At 32.3% G+C, this 18,359-nt stretch overlaps 2 protein-coding genes across 2 annotated transcripts; one reads left to right on the plus strand and one right to left on the minus strand.

The window, feature by feature from the left end:
- The first annotated feature begins 8,796 nt into the window (after nucleotides 1-8,796).
- LOC109789714 (Protein kinase superfamily protein) lies at nucleotides 8,797-12,631 on the plus strand. Its single transcript, XM_020348749.3, has 6 exons — nucleotides 8,797-9,813; nucleotides 10,049-10,296; nucleotides 11,045-11,430; nucleotides 11,717-11,846; nucleotides 12,007-12,096; nucleotides 12,218-12,631. The coding sequence occupies exons 1-6, from the start codon at nucleotides 9,495-9,497 to the stop codon at nucleotides 12,377-12,379; spliced, it is 1,335 nt and encodes a 444-aa protein (XP_020204338.1). The 5' UTR covers nucleotides 8,797-9,494; the 3' UTR covers nucleotides 12,380-12,631.
- A 1,194-nt stretch (nucleotides 12,632-13,825) lies between these two features.
- On the minus strand, nucleotides 13,826-17,417 carry ERCC1 (nucleotide repair protein). Its single transcript, XM_020349386.3, has 9 exons — nucleotides 16,884-17,417; nucleotides 16,664-16,790; nucleotides 16,320-16,423; nucleotides 15,730-15,829; nucleotides 15,509-15,585; nucleotides 14,975-15,074; nucleotides 14,754-14,825; nucleotides 14,588-14,656; nucleotides 13,826-14,446 (listed from the first exon to the last, which is right to left on the minus strand). Exons 1-9 carry the CDS (start codon nucleotides 17,192-17,194, stop codon nucleotides 14,114-14,116), a joined length of 1,293 nt encoding a protein of 430 aa, XP_020204975.1. The 5' UTR covers nucleotides 17,195-17,417; the 3' UTR covers nucleotides 13,826-14,113.
- Between the last annotated feature and the right edge of the window lie 942 nt (nucleotides 17,418-18,359).

An 18,359-nucleotide genomic window follows, 5' to 3' on the forward strand; every position in this document is an offset into this window, starting at 1 on the left:
TATTTGTTTAGAATATTTTAAATAACATATAGGAAATATTTTTAAAAAATTATAAGATTATCTTTTTTTTATTATACTTGTGCATGTATATGAGTGTGCATGAATTGTTCCTCTCACATTAATTTTTATTTTAAATCTTAAATTTAATAATAATAGAAGAAATTTTTTTATCACAAAAATTAAAAATAAAAAAAAGATTCATACACATATTTAAAAATAGATTTTTTAACTTATTTAAAATTAAATTTATTATTTTATTTAATATTATTAATCTAAAATAGAATTTTAATTATGGAAAGTAAACTCTAGCTCGAAAACCATCCTTTCTTTTTCTCTTTGCAATACCTTGTTGATGTACGCACTTGATGGTTAATTAGTTTTTATAATTTTAATCACATAGCCTCTTATTGTTGATTGAACAATATACATAGATTGTTGCTTTTGGTACCGAATTCGATTTTTATTAAAAAAAATATATAATAAAAAATATACAATTTAAACTAAAATATATTTTAAAATAAATATAAACTCTTGTCATACAAAATATTATTTATTAAATATCTCATTTTATTAAAACATAATTATTTTAAAAATATATATACATTCTCTTGTCTAAAACTATTGATGTTTAACCTTTTTCTTTTCAAAATTATTGATATTTTATAAATTTCAAGTCTCATTATTTTTTTTCTACATCTATCTTTATTTAATAACCATGTTTTCTTTCACAAATAGTCCTATAATAATTATTAAATAAATCTATTTTAGATTGAATATTACTAATTTATGAATAATATTAAAAAAATTATATAAGTATATATTAACTTTAAAAAATCAATGATTTCAATCAGAAGTAGTAATTTCTAAAATAATTAAGGATAATGTGTGCGTAATACTTCATGCTTAATTTTAAAATTCTAACTTTTTAAAATTAATTTTAGGAGTGTCAAACAAGTCAATTCAATCCAATTCGCTAAAAAATGGTTGAGTTAGATTGAATTTATTTTTTATTGTGTTGAGAATCTCAACACAATCCAATCTGTGAAATTGTGGTGAGTTCTAGATTGAGTTAAGTTGACCCGTATACTCATTAAAAGATTACAATTTTTAAAATTTTATTTTCCTTAAAATTTTATGATCAAATGTAAGTAAAAAATATTATAAAATTAGTAATGAATCAAATATTTAATTAAGTATTTACTTAATAAGTCCATCAAAATCAATAAAATAATTTCATCAACAATATTAAAATTAGTTTACAATACAATTACAAATATGATTATTAACAATAAGAAAATAAACATATAATACATTCACAAATAAATTTTAATAAATAAATGAGTCAAATAAAACTAATATCATTGCTTATCATCAATCTTATAAAAATTAAAGAAAAATATAGGTCATCATAATGAGTTATAATTTGATAGCTCAACATGTCATTTAATATATTAAGTTGATAGGTTATACAAGTTAGACTATGTAAATTTGAGGATTGAAAAATTCAACTCAACTTAATCCCGTTTAATTAAATAGGTTATGAATGTAATCTATTAGTTAAATCTCTAGGTAAACTTATCTCGTTTGAAACATTAATTTTATAGAATAAATAACTTAATTATTTTTGTTAAGTAGTTAGGTAATTCATACTTTTATCTACTTTTTTTTACCTAATTCTCATTCTTATGATCTACTGATTAACAAATATTTATTATAGGTCGAAGGAGAAGATTCATTGGCAATTTATACTTTTATCTAGCATTGTAGACCATGTTTGATTAGCTTCTGTTGTCATCAATCATGCTCAGTTCTGCACATTTTGTCTCTTTTGCATGAATCCTCACTAATAAAACGGTTATCTATCTACAATCTTGTCTCTCCATGCCCTATATGTACTCTCCCATTCATGAGTGTTAGCTGTCATGCCAATGATATTTCATGTCCTTTTCCTTTACAACAAACTTGGGTAACAAAATCATTGGTTCAATGTTGCAGGCTGCATGTGTTTAGAGAGATAGGTATGAGTGACGAATATCACAAGCTCCCAACTTGTTGAAGGCAATGAATTTAAGAAGATTTTACTATCAAGCTCACGTGATAAAATCATAACATTTTCTGCTTCCCTTACTCTCCAATGGTGATGCAAAGCTACATCAGTGGCCAAGCATTCCTTGGTTTTCTTGATGAATATAGGAGATTGTCAGATGTAGATCTAAGACTTATGTTAGTGGAGTATTTTTTTTATAAAAAAAAAAATTAACAATATAATCATTAATATATACACAAAAAATAAAACATAAATGTTAAAAACATTTATCAGCAAGTTCAATATATAAAATTAGATAGTGTAAAATACAAAATTTTTAGACATGTACTAATAATTTAATTAAAACAAAGAGATATATTTGTCCACTTACACTATAATATAGGTGACCAAAAATTGCCTCAATGCTTTATTGATGAATAACCTGGAAGAGCTTAAGCCTTAAAGCAAATTCACTGCTAAATATATATAACTCATATATTGCTTTGCATTCTTGAATGTTGAATCTTGAATGTGATATCAACATCATCGTCATGACTCTTCAAACAGTGTGGACATCCAAGGCAAAGGGAAATCTTATATGATAAATTTGAATTTTCATCCTTAAAGTGATCAACTTTTAGGTACTAGCTAGGTTTTATAATTTTATAAACTTTTACATCAAATATATTTTTTTCTTAGTCTTTAATTATTAGTTACTAATTTAAAAGCAATTTTTTTTTAATGAATGCTTAATTTTATTTAGTCAATATCAGTAAAATATATTGAAATTAAAGTTTCAAATGCTCATATTTTTATTCACATTTAATGTTAATTGAAAGTGAAACCAATTTTATTCTTTTTGGTAAAAAAGTGAAACATAGTTATATTCAGTTCACCTGGTCCCACAACAAGGTTCAAAACAACCCTAAAAAAAAAAACTACATCCACATGGGTCCGAGTGGTTGTCCAACTGGGCCACAGAGATCACGGATCCACTGATATGGGCTTCTATCTGCACACTCATTGAATCACACTTGGAGGTTTTGAAGAATAAACTTTTCATCAAAATATTTGTTAACTTAAACACCCAAACTCAACCACATAATAATACACTACCAAGATGTTAAACACACATGTAGAGAGAACATTCAACAAAAAAAAGCCTCTTCGCAGACGACCCTGATCAGGATATAATTGAATTTGAAGGATAAGACTGTTTTTAAATTGCAAAAGGGTACATCTACATTTTAATTTTAGTATAAATTGACTTGTACATTTTAAAAGCCTTTTTAGAGTTTAGTGGAACCTCTTTCATAAGTCTAAAATAATTTATCTTCTCCTTGAATTAAATTTTCTGGATTATCTACAAATCAAGACCTCGTTTAAATACCTTATAACTATGTAGGATTGAAGTTTTACCCTTCACTAGTGTTTTGAAAATTGGACCAACTGAACGATGAAATTAGTAAATTCACGGGCCAATATTTAGGTAATCAATTCAAATAAGTTACGGAAACATTCTAAATATATATATATAAAATCGATAAAATTGGTTAACAAAACTATCAAAAACGGGTTCACAGTGGGTCACCAAAAAATTATTAATACAAAATTATTTTCTTTTTGTAAATAAATTAATCATCAACTATTTGTAATTTTCTTTTCTATTCTAAATATAAACTTGTTAATAAATGTTGATTGTATTGTTGAAACTTAGATTTAACTATTATACTAATATTTATAATTTGAATTTTTGTATAAACTTTAAACATCAATAACCAACAACCTTTTTAGTATTATAAAACTATAATATTATATCTTTTAATATTATTTTATGTATTATTATTTTTATTATATTAATATCGATGTAAACATAATTATTATTAAATTAGTAATGAAAGTCATACTCCACAAGTATAAATTAATTTTTTATTATCAATTTTAAAACATTACATTAATTATATTCATTAAAAAAATCACAACTTTAAATAAATCAGTGTCAATTCAGAATATTGAGGGGATAAAAAAAGTACCAAAGATGTTGATGCTAGAGTAGTTATACCAAATGTTCCACTTGCGTACCATTGGAGGAACGCTATATATTACTCCCTAAATGGTAAATGGTAAATAGTAAATATTGAATTCCCTTAACAACTTTTAGTTTCTTACCATGGAAGGTGGGTATATATATATATATATATATATATATATATATATATATATATATATATATATATATTTATACAAGTGTTGCTATTTATTTTATTGACGTTATTGTGTGTAGCTGATCGAAGATAAGGGTAATGTTATGATTAGTTATGCAAAGTAAAGTGGTAGGTGAGAAATACCCAATTGGATAATTGCTTGCCTTGCCTTAGTAGCAACATTATATATTTTTATTTTATTTAAAAAAAAATCAACATTGAACATTAGCATTAGCAATGTTTTAAAGTTTGAAAGAGAATGTTTCCTGTTGTGGTGTTTTGACGAGTTAGCTTTTTGGAAGACAGAAAGGCATGTGATTTTGGCTCATATGATTGCCACTCTTCCGTGACACTCAGGCTCAGCCATCTTCTTGGAACTCGACACGTAGTAACCAATTATAACCCCTAATGTTTATAAATAAATAGTAATAGTATCAAATTTTAATTGAATAAAATGTTTTAAGAAAATAAAAGATTATTAAATGAGCTTTAAAGAAATTTTAGCCAACATGATTTTCACGCTTGCTTCGTGCAAGAACTCTAGAGTTTTTTTGTTGTTGTTGTTTATGTTGATGGCATTAAGCATATTTAAAACATGTTAAGCACAATAGCTCTAGTGAATTGCTAATGCTAGCCCTTAGTTATGCATATTTTGTTTTATGATGGCTCGAATAATACTGCATTCCGAGTTGGTCTTGAAATAATGATTGTGAAAAGGTTATGATTGAGATTATGTGAATGTCATGCTTGTCTTTTGTTGAGGGAATAAATGAGGACTTGTCCCAGAGAGGTAGTTGCCTCTGTGTGAATTTGTAAAACTACAGGAATTTGTGTCTGATCATACATCATGGACATTATGAATTGTGTTTTAATGTATTAAGAAAGTGCTTACTGAACCTAACTGGTGCAACTCACAAAAGGTTGTTAATTATAGACTTTGGAAGAGAATACATTTAGTGAGAAAATTCCAAAAGTTGATGTTGATCCTATATGTGTCGAGACATATTACATTAGTTGGGAGATCTTAAAGAGTTAGTGAGAGATATCTTATTAGTTGAGGGTGTGGTAAATTCTTGTGTCCTAGATTGAGTGATACATGTTGCATTTATTTCTAGTTCACTTTTAGAATGTTTTTGAATTGTTCCACGTGCATATGAGATTAGGCTTGAGCAGTGGTCGGTTTCAAACTGATTCAAGTTCGAATTTCTGAAATCGATGAGACCCAAGTTGCTTTTTCTTCAACCCGCAGCTGATCGATTATTACATTAGGATAGTCAAGTGGTGGTTCTCAGATTGATTGAAGTTTAGACCCATAATGCTTGTTATACTTTGAGTATAAAGTAAGATGTATCTTACTCCAATGTTTGTTCGTGTTTACTTGTGTTTGGGAGGATCTGCATTTGTGAGCAAGACTCTTATAAATGATGTTGATCATGTGTTAGATGAGACATATGCCACATATTTATTGTTTTACTTTTGGAAGGTTTTGTTCTAATAGTTGTAACATTGAGATAAAACTTGGGAACCTTAATCATATGTTTTGAATTTCATTAGCTTTATTTCATTTTGTTATTGTCTTTAGAATGCAAACAATTTCAATTCAATTATGTTATGTGTTTGTATATGTGATAAATTATATTCATAAAAAGGTTTCAAAACATGTCATTTTTAAATAAGTATTCCACGACATTTTAATAATAAATAATTTTGAGATAGAGGATGTTACGTGAATAAATATTCATTTTGTTGCTTGAATTTGAAATATTATATTAGTCCTTTGTACTATGAAAATGTCATATAAGTTTCTAAAATCCAAACTAACAATCACATTAGTCTAAAATTATATAATAAAAAATGTGTAATTAAGTTTAGTAACTTATTTAACATTACAACGCTCATCAATTTTGGGGACTTAAATAACTATTTTCTCATAACTAACTACCTCATTTTAACACACCTGATGGAAGACCATCCTTGAAGACACATGTGGGCTCCATCACTAGGTCCATGGCTAGGAGAGTTGAAGAGGAGGGTGTTCACACACCAAGAGACACTCTCCTCATGATCATAGAGTATTAGTTCTCTCCTAAGCCTCATTAGTATAAAGTTTATTTTATTTTCCAATTTTACCCTTGTATTTTGGGGTGTTTAGGACTTAAAATTTATTTTCCCTTGTATTTCCTATTTTACCCTTGTATTATGGGGTGCTCTAGATGATTAGGGTTTTTAATTTTGGGCTAGGGTGTTATTTAGAGGGTGACGCATGTTTTTGGTGTTTTTGGGTCTATTTTTTGTGTTAGAAAGGCTTAGGCCCAAGTGGAGGGCAAAGGTTGCATGGTCTTATCATGCACCTAGATATAGCCAATCTAAATCCAAAGATTCCATCCTTGACCACCAAGTTGCATCTAGGGTTCATTTGCATTTCATTTGGAATGCATTTGCCTACTCCAAATGCAACCCTAGATGTCTCCCCTCCTATAAATATCCAACACCCCACACCTTGTAAATACTTTGGAATATATGAATTTGAGTGAGCCTTTTGTGCCTCAAATCCTCTCCTTAGTCACTAGGTCTACACGGCCTACCCCTCCTATCTCTTCCCATGAGTGAGTTTAGGGTTTATTGAGTGACCTTCATCTCCACTTGGTGAAGTGAGCCAACCTAGAACCACCTAGACACCTTCCTCCTCCCTTTTCTCCTATTCGCCCAACCATCACCTTACACGCCCACCTTCCTTTATTTCTCCACCCTTGAAGGAAAGTCCAGCCCCTAAAGCCATCATCTTGGCCTTAGAAAGGAGATTCTTCCCACCTTGGACGTCCATGATCAACTCCTTGGTGGAAGGAGTCCATCAACACCCATTTTCTATTTTGTTTGATGTTTAAATTTTTTTTTTTTTTTACATAGGTGTTGAGCAATCTAATTAGTATTTTAGATTTTATAAAAATTATACTATATCTTTTATGTTAATTAGTATTTCTCTCGTTTATATTTTATATTTTCTCACTTCACAATAAATAATAAAGATATCATAAAAAATATTTAATATGTTATTAATATTATAAAATCACAATTAAAATGAAATAATTTTTTTTTTTTGTTTTGCTCAAACATCAAGCAAAACAAAAGGAAGTTAGCATGTAACTCCCCTCCCTAAAAACAAAATATTGCTATATCCAAATACTTTTTTTTTAGGAAATTATAACCAAATACTTAAAATTTAAAACCCTCAACCTTAACTTCACCAGCAACACTCAAATCGTTGCATAATGTTTTAACTTAAACAGTAGTTTCAAGTTAAATTTTTAGTATATAATTTTGTTAAATATTTGGGAAGTGAGTTTTATTGGTCATTATTTTTACTTGACTTGAACAGAATTGCTATCATTTATATATATATATATATTTCAAAATTTTAACTTAAACATAACCTAGCCATTTTACTCGCAGACTTGGTTCAAACCAAGAGAGAAATAAAAGGAAAAATAAGAGGCAACAAAGAAACGAGAAAGATAAAAATAAAACTTATTAACAAAGAGGTGTTATTTGAATGGATAAAAAAAAATCTTTCTGATCATATAGATGAGTAAAAACGGAAGAAGAAAAAAATATATTAAAAATGTTCTAATTAAAAAATAAATACGTTATTTATTATTTATTATGTAATAAAACGTATTCAAATTTTAAACAAACTAAAACAAAATATATATATATAAATACATTCTCCTCCCCCACTTTCTCCTAGCATCTAAGAAAATAATATCATCCATCATACATATTTCTTTTCCTAAACAAATAATTTACTATTTTCATCTTATTTTCCTTTCCTTTATTTCCTTATCTTCAATTTTCACAAATTCAAACAAAAAGTACGTTGGGGGAGACTTAGAATGGTACAAATATGTTTTGCATAAAACCAGGTCCTATATCATCTAATATTATATTGGACTAAAAATTTTGTTCATACACTTTATATTTTTTTCTTCTAACTTCTGCATAAACAAATTACATTATGATGTCAATATAAGAAAATATATATAAATTAGTTCCTATCATTTCTCTGAAATTATATTTGCATTAGTCAAATGTAGGTGAGAATTAAAACAAAAAAATATTGTTAAACACTAAAAATCTAACACATATAGTGCATGTATGGATACCCATCGAAAATACACGTAATTGAAGATTTTCGCATCAAATTTGGGAAAGGGACGCAAAAGCTGGGTACACTGGCTCGAATGTTACATATGTCATTCCTTGTACGGATAATCAAACACACCGATAATGTTGGTAAGCTGTAGGAATCAATTTTTAAATGTTTTTCATGTCAAAATCATTTTTTTTTTACATAGGAATTAAAAAGATAAATTTATAATTTAACCTTCATGAATGCCAAATTTTATATTTCTCGGTTCTGATTCATTCATGTGAAAACTATCAGTGTCACTGTCATGTCTCATTTTTCTTCAAGGAGATGTTAATATCAGTGCAATCCAATTAAAATATGCTGAAAATAGAAACAAGCAAGGGCAAAGACTAATCAGGTAACATGGCTTATTTCAGTTTCTCAATTAGATTAGCTAAATGCAGTATCTAAAAGAAAGTTTGTTTGTTTTTTTTGTCCCCTTCTTCACCTAGCTAGCCTTCATAGCCAAATGAAACAAACCATAGAATTATGCATACTGGAATTGCAGAAAGCATGAAATTCTGCAATATTGAGTTGTTGGCAGTGAGTGGTGGAAATGCAATTTGTTAGAAGGCACAGTGATCAGCTAACTCACCCTCTTCACTGGTTGACCATTTCCTGCAGCAACAGTGGATATAAATTGACTGATCAGCCTGGCAAAAGCATAATTATCTTATTTGTTTTGTTTTTCAAAAGAAGAATTCCAGAAAAAGACAAGCTACAAATACATTCTTGTTTCAGCAAAGCAGAATGTTGTAGATAATCTATAATTAGGGAATTATTATGAGCGAAAGATTGTGCAAAAGGTTCCAAGATTTTCTTATACAAAGAAAGAGACAATTCGTTAGAAAATAACATAAGAAGAGACGAATGAAGTACACCAAAACCACTTGATTAAATATTCACGAGAGAGAGACCTGCCCTCCTAGGAAAGGAGCCTCCAAAGTTGCACCCCTCATTGTTTTCTTTATTACTATAAACAAAACCCACCCTCTCTTACTTCTCATCCCAAACTTCTTTCTCACCTCGAACACAAACCATTTTATTTCTCTCTCTCTCTCTCTCTCTTTTTCTCTCTATGTCAATCATGGATGTTAATACTACAACCACTGTACCTGCCGGGCCACCAACTAAGCACCATTCTTCTTACACACAGCATCACTTTCATTCACAAAAACATAACCATAGTAGTCATGGTCATTTCCCCTCCAAAGCCATTCTCATAACCATCGCATTGGTCACCTTAGTCACGGTCCTATTTATCATTTTTGTTGTCTTATTCTTGATCCGTCGCCAAAAGTCTTCCACTAAGAATGGAACTTGCAAAGAAGACAGCAGAGAGCTTCATGACACAAGCAGCAGGCTCATTACTTCAACAACGTTGAATTCTAGCCCAGGTAAGGTAACTAGTGGCACATGTTATCAATTAATTGCAATTTGTCAACAGTATGCTAATTATAGAAGCAGATATCATTACTATATGCAAACTTAAGACTTGATTTCCAGCTATGAATATAACTGTTTAATTTTTCCAGGCAGCACATGATCACATGAATTTGTTACACAAGTATATCATTAATTCAAATATAGATGTGAAGCTAATCCATAAATGCTTGGTGACATTAATTGTAGATGTAAAGAGTGGGTGTCTTCATGGGGGAAATTTGAGCAGGACCCCAGCACCTAAATTTCGAGGAGTCCAAGTCTTCACCTATAGGGAGTTAGAAATTGCCACAGATGGATTCAACGAAGCAAATGTGATGGGTAGTAATGGAGGGCATGGCTTGATGTATAGAGGAGTTTTAAGGGATGGCACTTTGGCAGCAATTAAGTTGCTTCGAAGTGAGGGTAAGCAAGGGGAGCGTGCCTTCAGAATAGAGGTGAGTCAATGCGCTTCATTTAATGATTTCATACATCCTCTGGTTTTTGGTACGCAAAATTCTAATTATTTCTTGTTGTTACTTGTTTTATCTCTCTCCTTTCATTGTGTTAGACCAGTTTGTTCAGAGAGTTATTTTTGTCTTTTGTTAAGTTGAAACTTCTATTGGTTGTCAAACAAAATTTATAAGCCGTAAAGGACAGTTTATGTTAATGTGAAAGGAATTTTACAACCTATCACGTGACAACCTTTTAAACTTTCCGGCTCCTGTTGCAGTTTAGGCCATCATGAAATGACATTTGATCCATAGCAATAATATTTATTGGGGATATAAGTTATTCTCGACTTTTCTAGGTCTAACGCCTTAAATTTTTAACTTTTCAGCATCTTCTAGCCAAGAAGTTTTTTTTTTTTTGAAAGAATGTTAAAGATTAAAAAATCCTTTACAGAACTAAAAAAATTAAGTGATCAAGATTTAAGTCACTTTTGAATTGTACACTACTATTGAATCAAAATTTTGATACAGTGGAACTTATTCCTAGTTCATTAAAATACAGAGAGTAAGACATTTTCTGTCAACCATTATTTTAAAAAAACCTCTGGCGTTTTGCAACCAAATTGGGACCATGTAAATAGGAAGGCAAACCCCTCTTTATCTTTCAATCAGCCCATCCCACTTGCCAACTCATATTATGAGCTTTATTCAAATCCAGCACATGGGTGTGAAGACTAAATGACATTTATTGCAGGTCGATCTCCTAAGTCGCTTGCACTCTCCTTATTTGGTGGAGTTACTTGGCTATTGTGCTGACCAACACCACAGGTTATTGATTTTTGAATACATGCCCAATGGTACACTCCACCACCATCTTCACTCTTCCAACGATCAAACTCAACCGTTGGATTGGTGGACCCGGATGAGGATAGCCCTTGATTGTGCCAGGGCGCTGGAATTCCTACATGAATATGGAGTCTCACCTGTGATCCATAGAGACTTCAAGAGTTACAACGTTCTACTGGATCAAAATTTTCGTGCCAAGGTGTCTGATTTTGGATTGGCTAAGATGGGATCAGAGAAGAGGAACGGTCAGGTTTCCACCCGTGTGTTGGGGACCACTGGATATCTGGCACCAGAGTGAGTAATACGAGTACCCCATTTCATATGTCATTTGGAAACACCCCCTGCCTTATCTTCAGTCTGCACCCACTCCCCAGTACATAACATGCAATGTTAGAAAACAGAGCCATGCACATGGTCACAGTCAAGTCCCTATCATGCAGGCTGTAAATTTTTTATTTTATGATTTATGGCACATATAAATCTCATATTACAGACAATTCATGATATATTATATTTTATTATTTGCTTCATAACTTATAGCGTAAATTTAATTTATCCCTTGAATTTGGGCATGCTGTAGGTATGCCACGGGTAAGCTAACTACAAAGTCAGATGTTTACAGCTATGGTGTGGTTCTTCTAGAACTGCTAACCGGACGTGTGCCAGTTGATATCAAGCGGGCCCCAGGAGAACACGTCCTTGTCTCTTGGGTTAGTAAATAGCACTCTGTAAATTTTTAAAAGAATAAGATCGATAGTGAGGAAGCTAAGCTGTAACTTAACCATTTCTGATTACGAGTTCTAGGAACTGAGCTTGTAGTACCGAGTGTCATATTTTATTGTGTAACATATGATATTTGTTAATCATCAGGCTCTTCCAAGGTTGACAAACAGAGAAAAGGTGATTGAAATGGTTGACCCAGCTCTACGCGGACAGTATTCAAAGAAGGATTTAATTCAGGTTAAACTTGGTTTCTTTTAATCATTGTTCTCTCATTCTCATCACTATCACTTGATGTCTTGGACTAATAATATTTTTCCCGTTGAGTAACATTTGATTTCTGCTACAATGGAATTTACAGATAGCTGCCATTGCAGCAATGTGCATACAGCCAGAAGCTGATTACAGGCCGCTCATGACAGATGTTGTACAATCACTGATACCACTTGTTAGGAACCAAACCTCTCTTAGTTCATCTAGCTCCCTACGATTTCAGAAACAAACGCCAAGTCCAAGTCATTAGGTGTGGATTACGTCTACGTTCTGTTTGAGAAGAGCAGAAGCGGAGTAGAAATAAAATACTATTCCTAAAATAGTACTTGGACAAACGTTAGGGCCCAAAAAACAAGTGCAATATCACACTTGATGGGGTACCATCGAATTGGCAACTTAGATCAGTGGAATTCCATCATCCCTACTACCTTCAACAGCGGAGAAGAGAGGAGGAAGAAAATGTAAAACACTAAGACAATGAGGATAAAATCATTTGCATTCAGTCATGGACACATTTAGTTCTAGATTTTTTATTTCATTTTAATGTCTATATTTTTTAGATTGGCTCTGTTATGACAAACTTGCTATATAAGAAACATGGTACAAAATAAGAGAAATATGATATTTCTAATAATAATGTCACTAATATGAACATAACATTTCTTCTGTAATAAGATGAAACTTAATATCCATTCAAGAGAGTTTCGTTTCCAGTAAATTCTTACATCCAGTAACTCACGTGTGAAAACAAACTGGGTGATACTTAAGATCAGACAGAAACAATTTTGGCCAACGGAAAACGACCTTAAATATTGAGCTGCATCCCCACTTAGGCACTTGCAACGAGATCGATTTATACTATAGCTTCTTTCTATTTGGCAAATGGAAAAGAGCTCAACTTTAGGCACTAGCATAAGTTGCAATAGGACAACTGTATATTAAAAGCTGATTCACTTTTACTAAAAGGAGAAATACTAACATACAGACGTGAGAAAGGAATAATGCTGACCTGTTTGGACTTATATGACTTGGTCTGGCTGAATGCAACGGATTCCCCAAAAGGCATGTAAGCACGACAGGAAACCCTGCTTGTCATATCAATGGATTTCATGATAAAAAGATCAGCAAAATGATTGAAACCGTCCACCAGAAACGAGATAAATTAATGTTACCAACCCGAACAACAAAGGAAGAGCCAAAACTCTAAATGATGGGACATTATTACGTAGTGTATATGACTATTCGTAACGCAGAGACTTGGAGAACTAGAAGTCCTTTATAACAATCTGGTGGATATATCTTCATTCTTGATTAAATGAACAAATCACTTTTCCAGCGCCATCTTGATAGTGAGGGAAAATGCAATATCCAAGACATGAGCAGAAAATGCCTAGGATCATTAGTTCCTAAGTGGGTTTATAACTCAATACTTGATATATTCTTTTGCCAACTAAACGTTATGTAGTTTTGTATATTATTATTGTAACCTGCAGTAAAATTGAAACCTCCTTTATCCCTTGCGGAAAGATAGCACATGTACCCTTCTAAACCTGTAAAACTCCCAACGCTACCCTAAAATATATGCGGAAGCAGAGCAAGATCCAAAAGCAATAAAAAAAGAATGGCAGAGATAGCTTCTAGAAGAGAAGTTGATAGATAATGGTTCAGAAAAATAGGCTAGAACTGAGAGAAACAGTTAACAAAAAATCCCAATGTGGATTCAGAATCAAGAAAACGATGTAGGCAAAATGTACAAAGATGAGAATATCTCTCAAATCAGGATATTCAAGAGTTCCAACTCCCCCTCCCAACTTATCTGAACAACCAAGTTTTTTCTACCCTTATGACTCTGCCCCTTAACCCTCTTTACTCGTCGTTCCCATTTGATTAAAAACCTCCTAACTACTTAACAGCTATCATATTACAACTAACTGCCTCTTCATTTGTTACAGATGTTTCCCCTTTACACATGCATAGACACATTTTATGTTTCAGCTTCTGATTCTTTGCAAACAATTGATTCTCCTTTTTCCTCCACTTGTGAAGTGCTTTTCTTCTTTCCAACTCTATCAGAATATTTGGCAAAAGCTGCAGAAAGGGCAGATTTTACAGTAACTTCAGGTTCTATCTTCCTACGTTTGCTCACATCTTCTATATCCTCCTGCTTGTCTTCAATCAAGGAGGAAGATTCAGCATCGTTCCTGATCGATGAGACCGGACTAGCTGGCTTGTTCAGGACAGAGGTCTCTGGTATGGCTTGCCGGCTGGATTCCACACGCTTGAAGGGTTCATGAAAAGTGTCAAACAAGCGCTTGACCTGTTATCATGGAGTACAAAATATTCATATTTTTTTGGTTAATATTTCATGGTGGGCTGTGGGCCAACATCATGCAACCAGTACTACAAAAAAATAAGAGCAAATCATTGTCCCATCACATTTTCATCATTAGTAATATACCTTGCGCTCTCCTATACCAGGACAACGAGCTAGATCTTCCATAGATGCACCAATAATGTTAGAAAGAGACTGAAAATACAAGGATACAGCTCGATGAAAATACTTTCGCAAATAAAACCAATCAATATGTGTGTCTCTGCTCGTGTACTAAAAACAACATACATACCCCAAATGTGGTACCAAGGGTGACGACATCAGTCTTGTTAACATGCCGAACTGTTGTAAGGGCATGTGTTAGCTACAGTTGAAAGTACAATAGCTTCAGCACAATTGATAGCCATGCTTAAAATTTAACCAATTTACAAATTGTATCCTTAATGTTTTCCTTTTGAAAGTATTAAAAAACCATAGTAACTTCTAAATAAAAAAAGAAGAAAATTTTCATACACGTGATAGATAATCTGTATCCATTTGGCCTTGAATAATGTCTGCAGGCTTGTTTTCATAGACTTTAATGGTCTCCAAGTAACGCCCACATTCCTCCAGGCTTTATAACAGTAGAATGAAATTATATAATACCAATTAGACAGGTAAGACGAATCTTGTGAGATGCTACTTCAGATATTGAAATTCAAATGCATGCTACATTAATCTCAAGCTCCTTTAAATGGTATAAATTCTGACAAATCAAAAGTTCCGAGAGAAACTAAAATAAGCTTTTCACCTTTCAAAATATATATTCTATAACCGAGTCACATAAGAAAAACAGTTGCAAAATAGAAAGTCACATTAACATTCTTCATCATGTTGCAACCACAAATGCCACATGATATTTTCTAATCTGAGTTTAATAAGCCATTCACTAGAGTGTAGCAGTCTAGCAGAGAATAGCAGCACGCTGATGCTCCTAAGTGTTGAGAATAAATATAATATCTTCAATATGCATAATTCACAAGTAGTTAAAAGTAAAATCAATTGCACCTCCATCCACATAGGAGCGTACAGTCATGAAGCAAAGCTGTTTTTGTAACTTCAAGCAGAGGCTTTTTTACATCTTCCTGCGATCAATAAGAAAGCATCGGAGAAATGTCACGTACTTTGTGTAGACAATATAACAGATATAATTGAATTATACATTTCTAGATAGATCATTGGAAAACAAACTTAAATAGATGCTGTAGAAGTTTGGATAAGTGCCTGACCACATCAACATGGCATAAAACCACACGAAGCTTGAAATTCTTCTGCAACTCCCTTATTCTATAATACAAGTAATCCGGATGCAGAAGATGATAGCGAAGACTGCATTAAACCATCCACCTAAGTCAAGTTGATGCATAAATATAACTTCATTTAAACCAACTAGCAGAACAATAACTTGTGAGATATCCAAGTACCCAACCACACACGGGTAACAAGGAATCTAGAAAAATGAGCAGTTCCACATGCATGATGATAACCAGAAAACATAATTATACCCTAAATTGAGCCATGTGATATGAATTTTTTTTCCAGTGATGAGAGATAACGTGTAATTATTCTACACACACGGCACTGTAATATTGACAGAGCACGCAGCAGGAGTTCCATTGTTGATTGACGATTTGATATGCATTTTCAACAATGTTTTTTTTTCCAGCCAAATTTTAACTAATGGAATTTATAATAGAAAGCACAAATGACTGCAACGAACAAACTCCACAACAGCTAGTGTAGCAGTACCTCTAAATTCACCAGAGAAACAAACAAGTGTAAACAACAATAGCAAAAAATAAGCAGAGACGAAAGTAACCTGAGATAGAGAGCACAGGAGCTTTGGCCAAGCAAGTAGTCACAAACAATATCAGCAAACGCCCATCTAACATTCCTAATGTGTTTAAGCAAGGGATTTCCCTTCTGCAAAACGGAAAAGAAAATTCACTTAGAGACACTAATAGAAAAACCTTAACAAACTTATTTCCAAAGTCATGCAGGACAAAAATGAACATAAGCATTTAACTAGAATGCCATGAAACCATAGTGATTGTCATATATAGTCATTATTTTCACTTTTATACTCACATGATTTCTAATTGATTGACAACTTCAAAATATTCACTAACAACACATGAAAAATAAAAATTATATGGATTGGACCTGTCTGTGGCTGACGAGAATTGAATTGCGACTTTGAGTGTGGTGAGAGGACGGTAACGTTGATGAAGCTGCAGCAGCAGGAGATGATGTCGACGTTGAAGATGGAGCGTCGGATTGACTAGTTTCCCTGATCAAAATCAAATCAATTAACGCGAAGCGAAAAGAAGAATAACGGTGATGGTAAGAACATTTGAGATGCAGAAATGACAGGCGTGTGTACCTTGAAGGTGGAGGAGGAGGAGGAGCGTAGAACTCGGAGGATTTGACGAACGCGAAAGCTTGGGAGAATGTTTGGGAGGGAACGAAGAGAGAAGATGGAGTGGATTTGGCCTGCGAACTTTCAACGACTTCTTGATAAGAAGGTATTCTTATGACCACCGAACTCTTCTTCTTGTTTGCATCATTGTTTTGCTCTTCTTCCTCCCGCTGATTCTGCATCTTTCTTTCTCTGCTTGCGTCTTCACTCTTGAGTTCGCGCGAACTTGCTCGGACTCGGTTTTCATGCTTCTGTTGGGCTTGTTGAGGCCTCATTGGAAGCTTTGGGCCTCTGATGGGCCGCGTAAAAGACCGTGCTATGATTAAATAAATAGAAATGATTTGTGGGAAAAGCTAGTGTGGGTTTGTTTATGAATCTAATGCCTTGTTGTGATTCTCCTTTGGGACATGTAGGTTTCTTTTTGTAAGAGAAAAGGGGAAAAGAAAGGTTGCTTTTGCTTGCAAAACACTGCACCCCGTGGCTAAAGTAAATAGGATGGGACTGGTTATAGTATTTTCAACAAAGAGAGCATCTTGACAAGAACCAAGCTAGACTAGGAGATACGAACCATTTCCTATCCGCCTTTCTCCTTCAACCTCCAACGTAGGTCATCAAAGTCCTTTTCTTTTCTTCTTCTTTCCACTAAAGAGTATAAATCTTATATATATAAAATAATAATAATAATAATAATAAATAAGTCTATCTTTTTCTATATTCATATTTATGACATTTATTTATATTTTATAAAAATTCAATAATTATTTTTTTTATTAGTGTTCTAGTTACAAGAAATTGTCTATAAATAATCTCACCACAACTACAAGAGCATTCAAAAGTGAATTTTTAGTCCGGAAATTGTCAGAAGACACTCTTGTTATGATTAACCATTCAAAGGTAAGTCTTTTTTCATAGTTTGAGCTAGTCGATGATTATTTAAATTAGAGTTTCTATCTTAAAGTTCAAACTCACAAAATTATCATAGAAATAAATATAAGATGAGTGTTACTAATACATTCCTTTTAACACATTTTTATTAAGTATAATTGCTTGTAGTGGAATTCGTTTTTGAGTTCTTTTTATTTGAACTAGCATGCAATGGTTTCAATTTAGGTATTTATAATTAAATTTTCTTAAGAACAGAGATAGACGCAACAGTGACTAATAAGCGCTTGTTTCTAGATTTTCATTAATGATTATAAAGCAATAATTATCATGTATGTAAACACTCAAATAAACAGAATGAACAATATATATATTGGCAATACGAATCATTGTCCACTTCGCATAATGATCAGGTTACAATATCAGCATTAAACGAACTAATAACTATGAAATTTAAACGAAACTACACTAATCCTAGGAAAAGAAAGAAAATGTGGCCAAGAAGTTGTCATACCCAGCAATTCCATGCACGAGAGCATATGCACAGGCGATGAGTGC

This window comes from Cajanus cajan, chromosome 7 (assembly GCF_000230855.2).
Source record: "Cajanus cajan strain Asha chromosome 7, NIPB_CcT2T_4, whole genome shotgun sequence".
Lineage (NCBI taxonomy): Eukaryota > Viridiplantae > Streptophyta > Magnoliopsida > Fabales > Fabaceae > Cajanus > Cajanus cajan.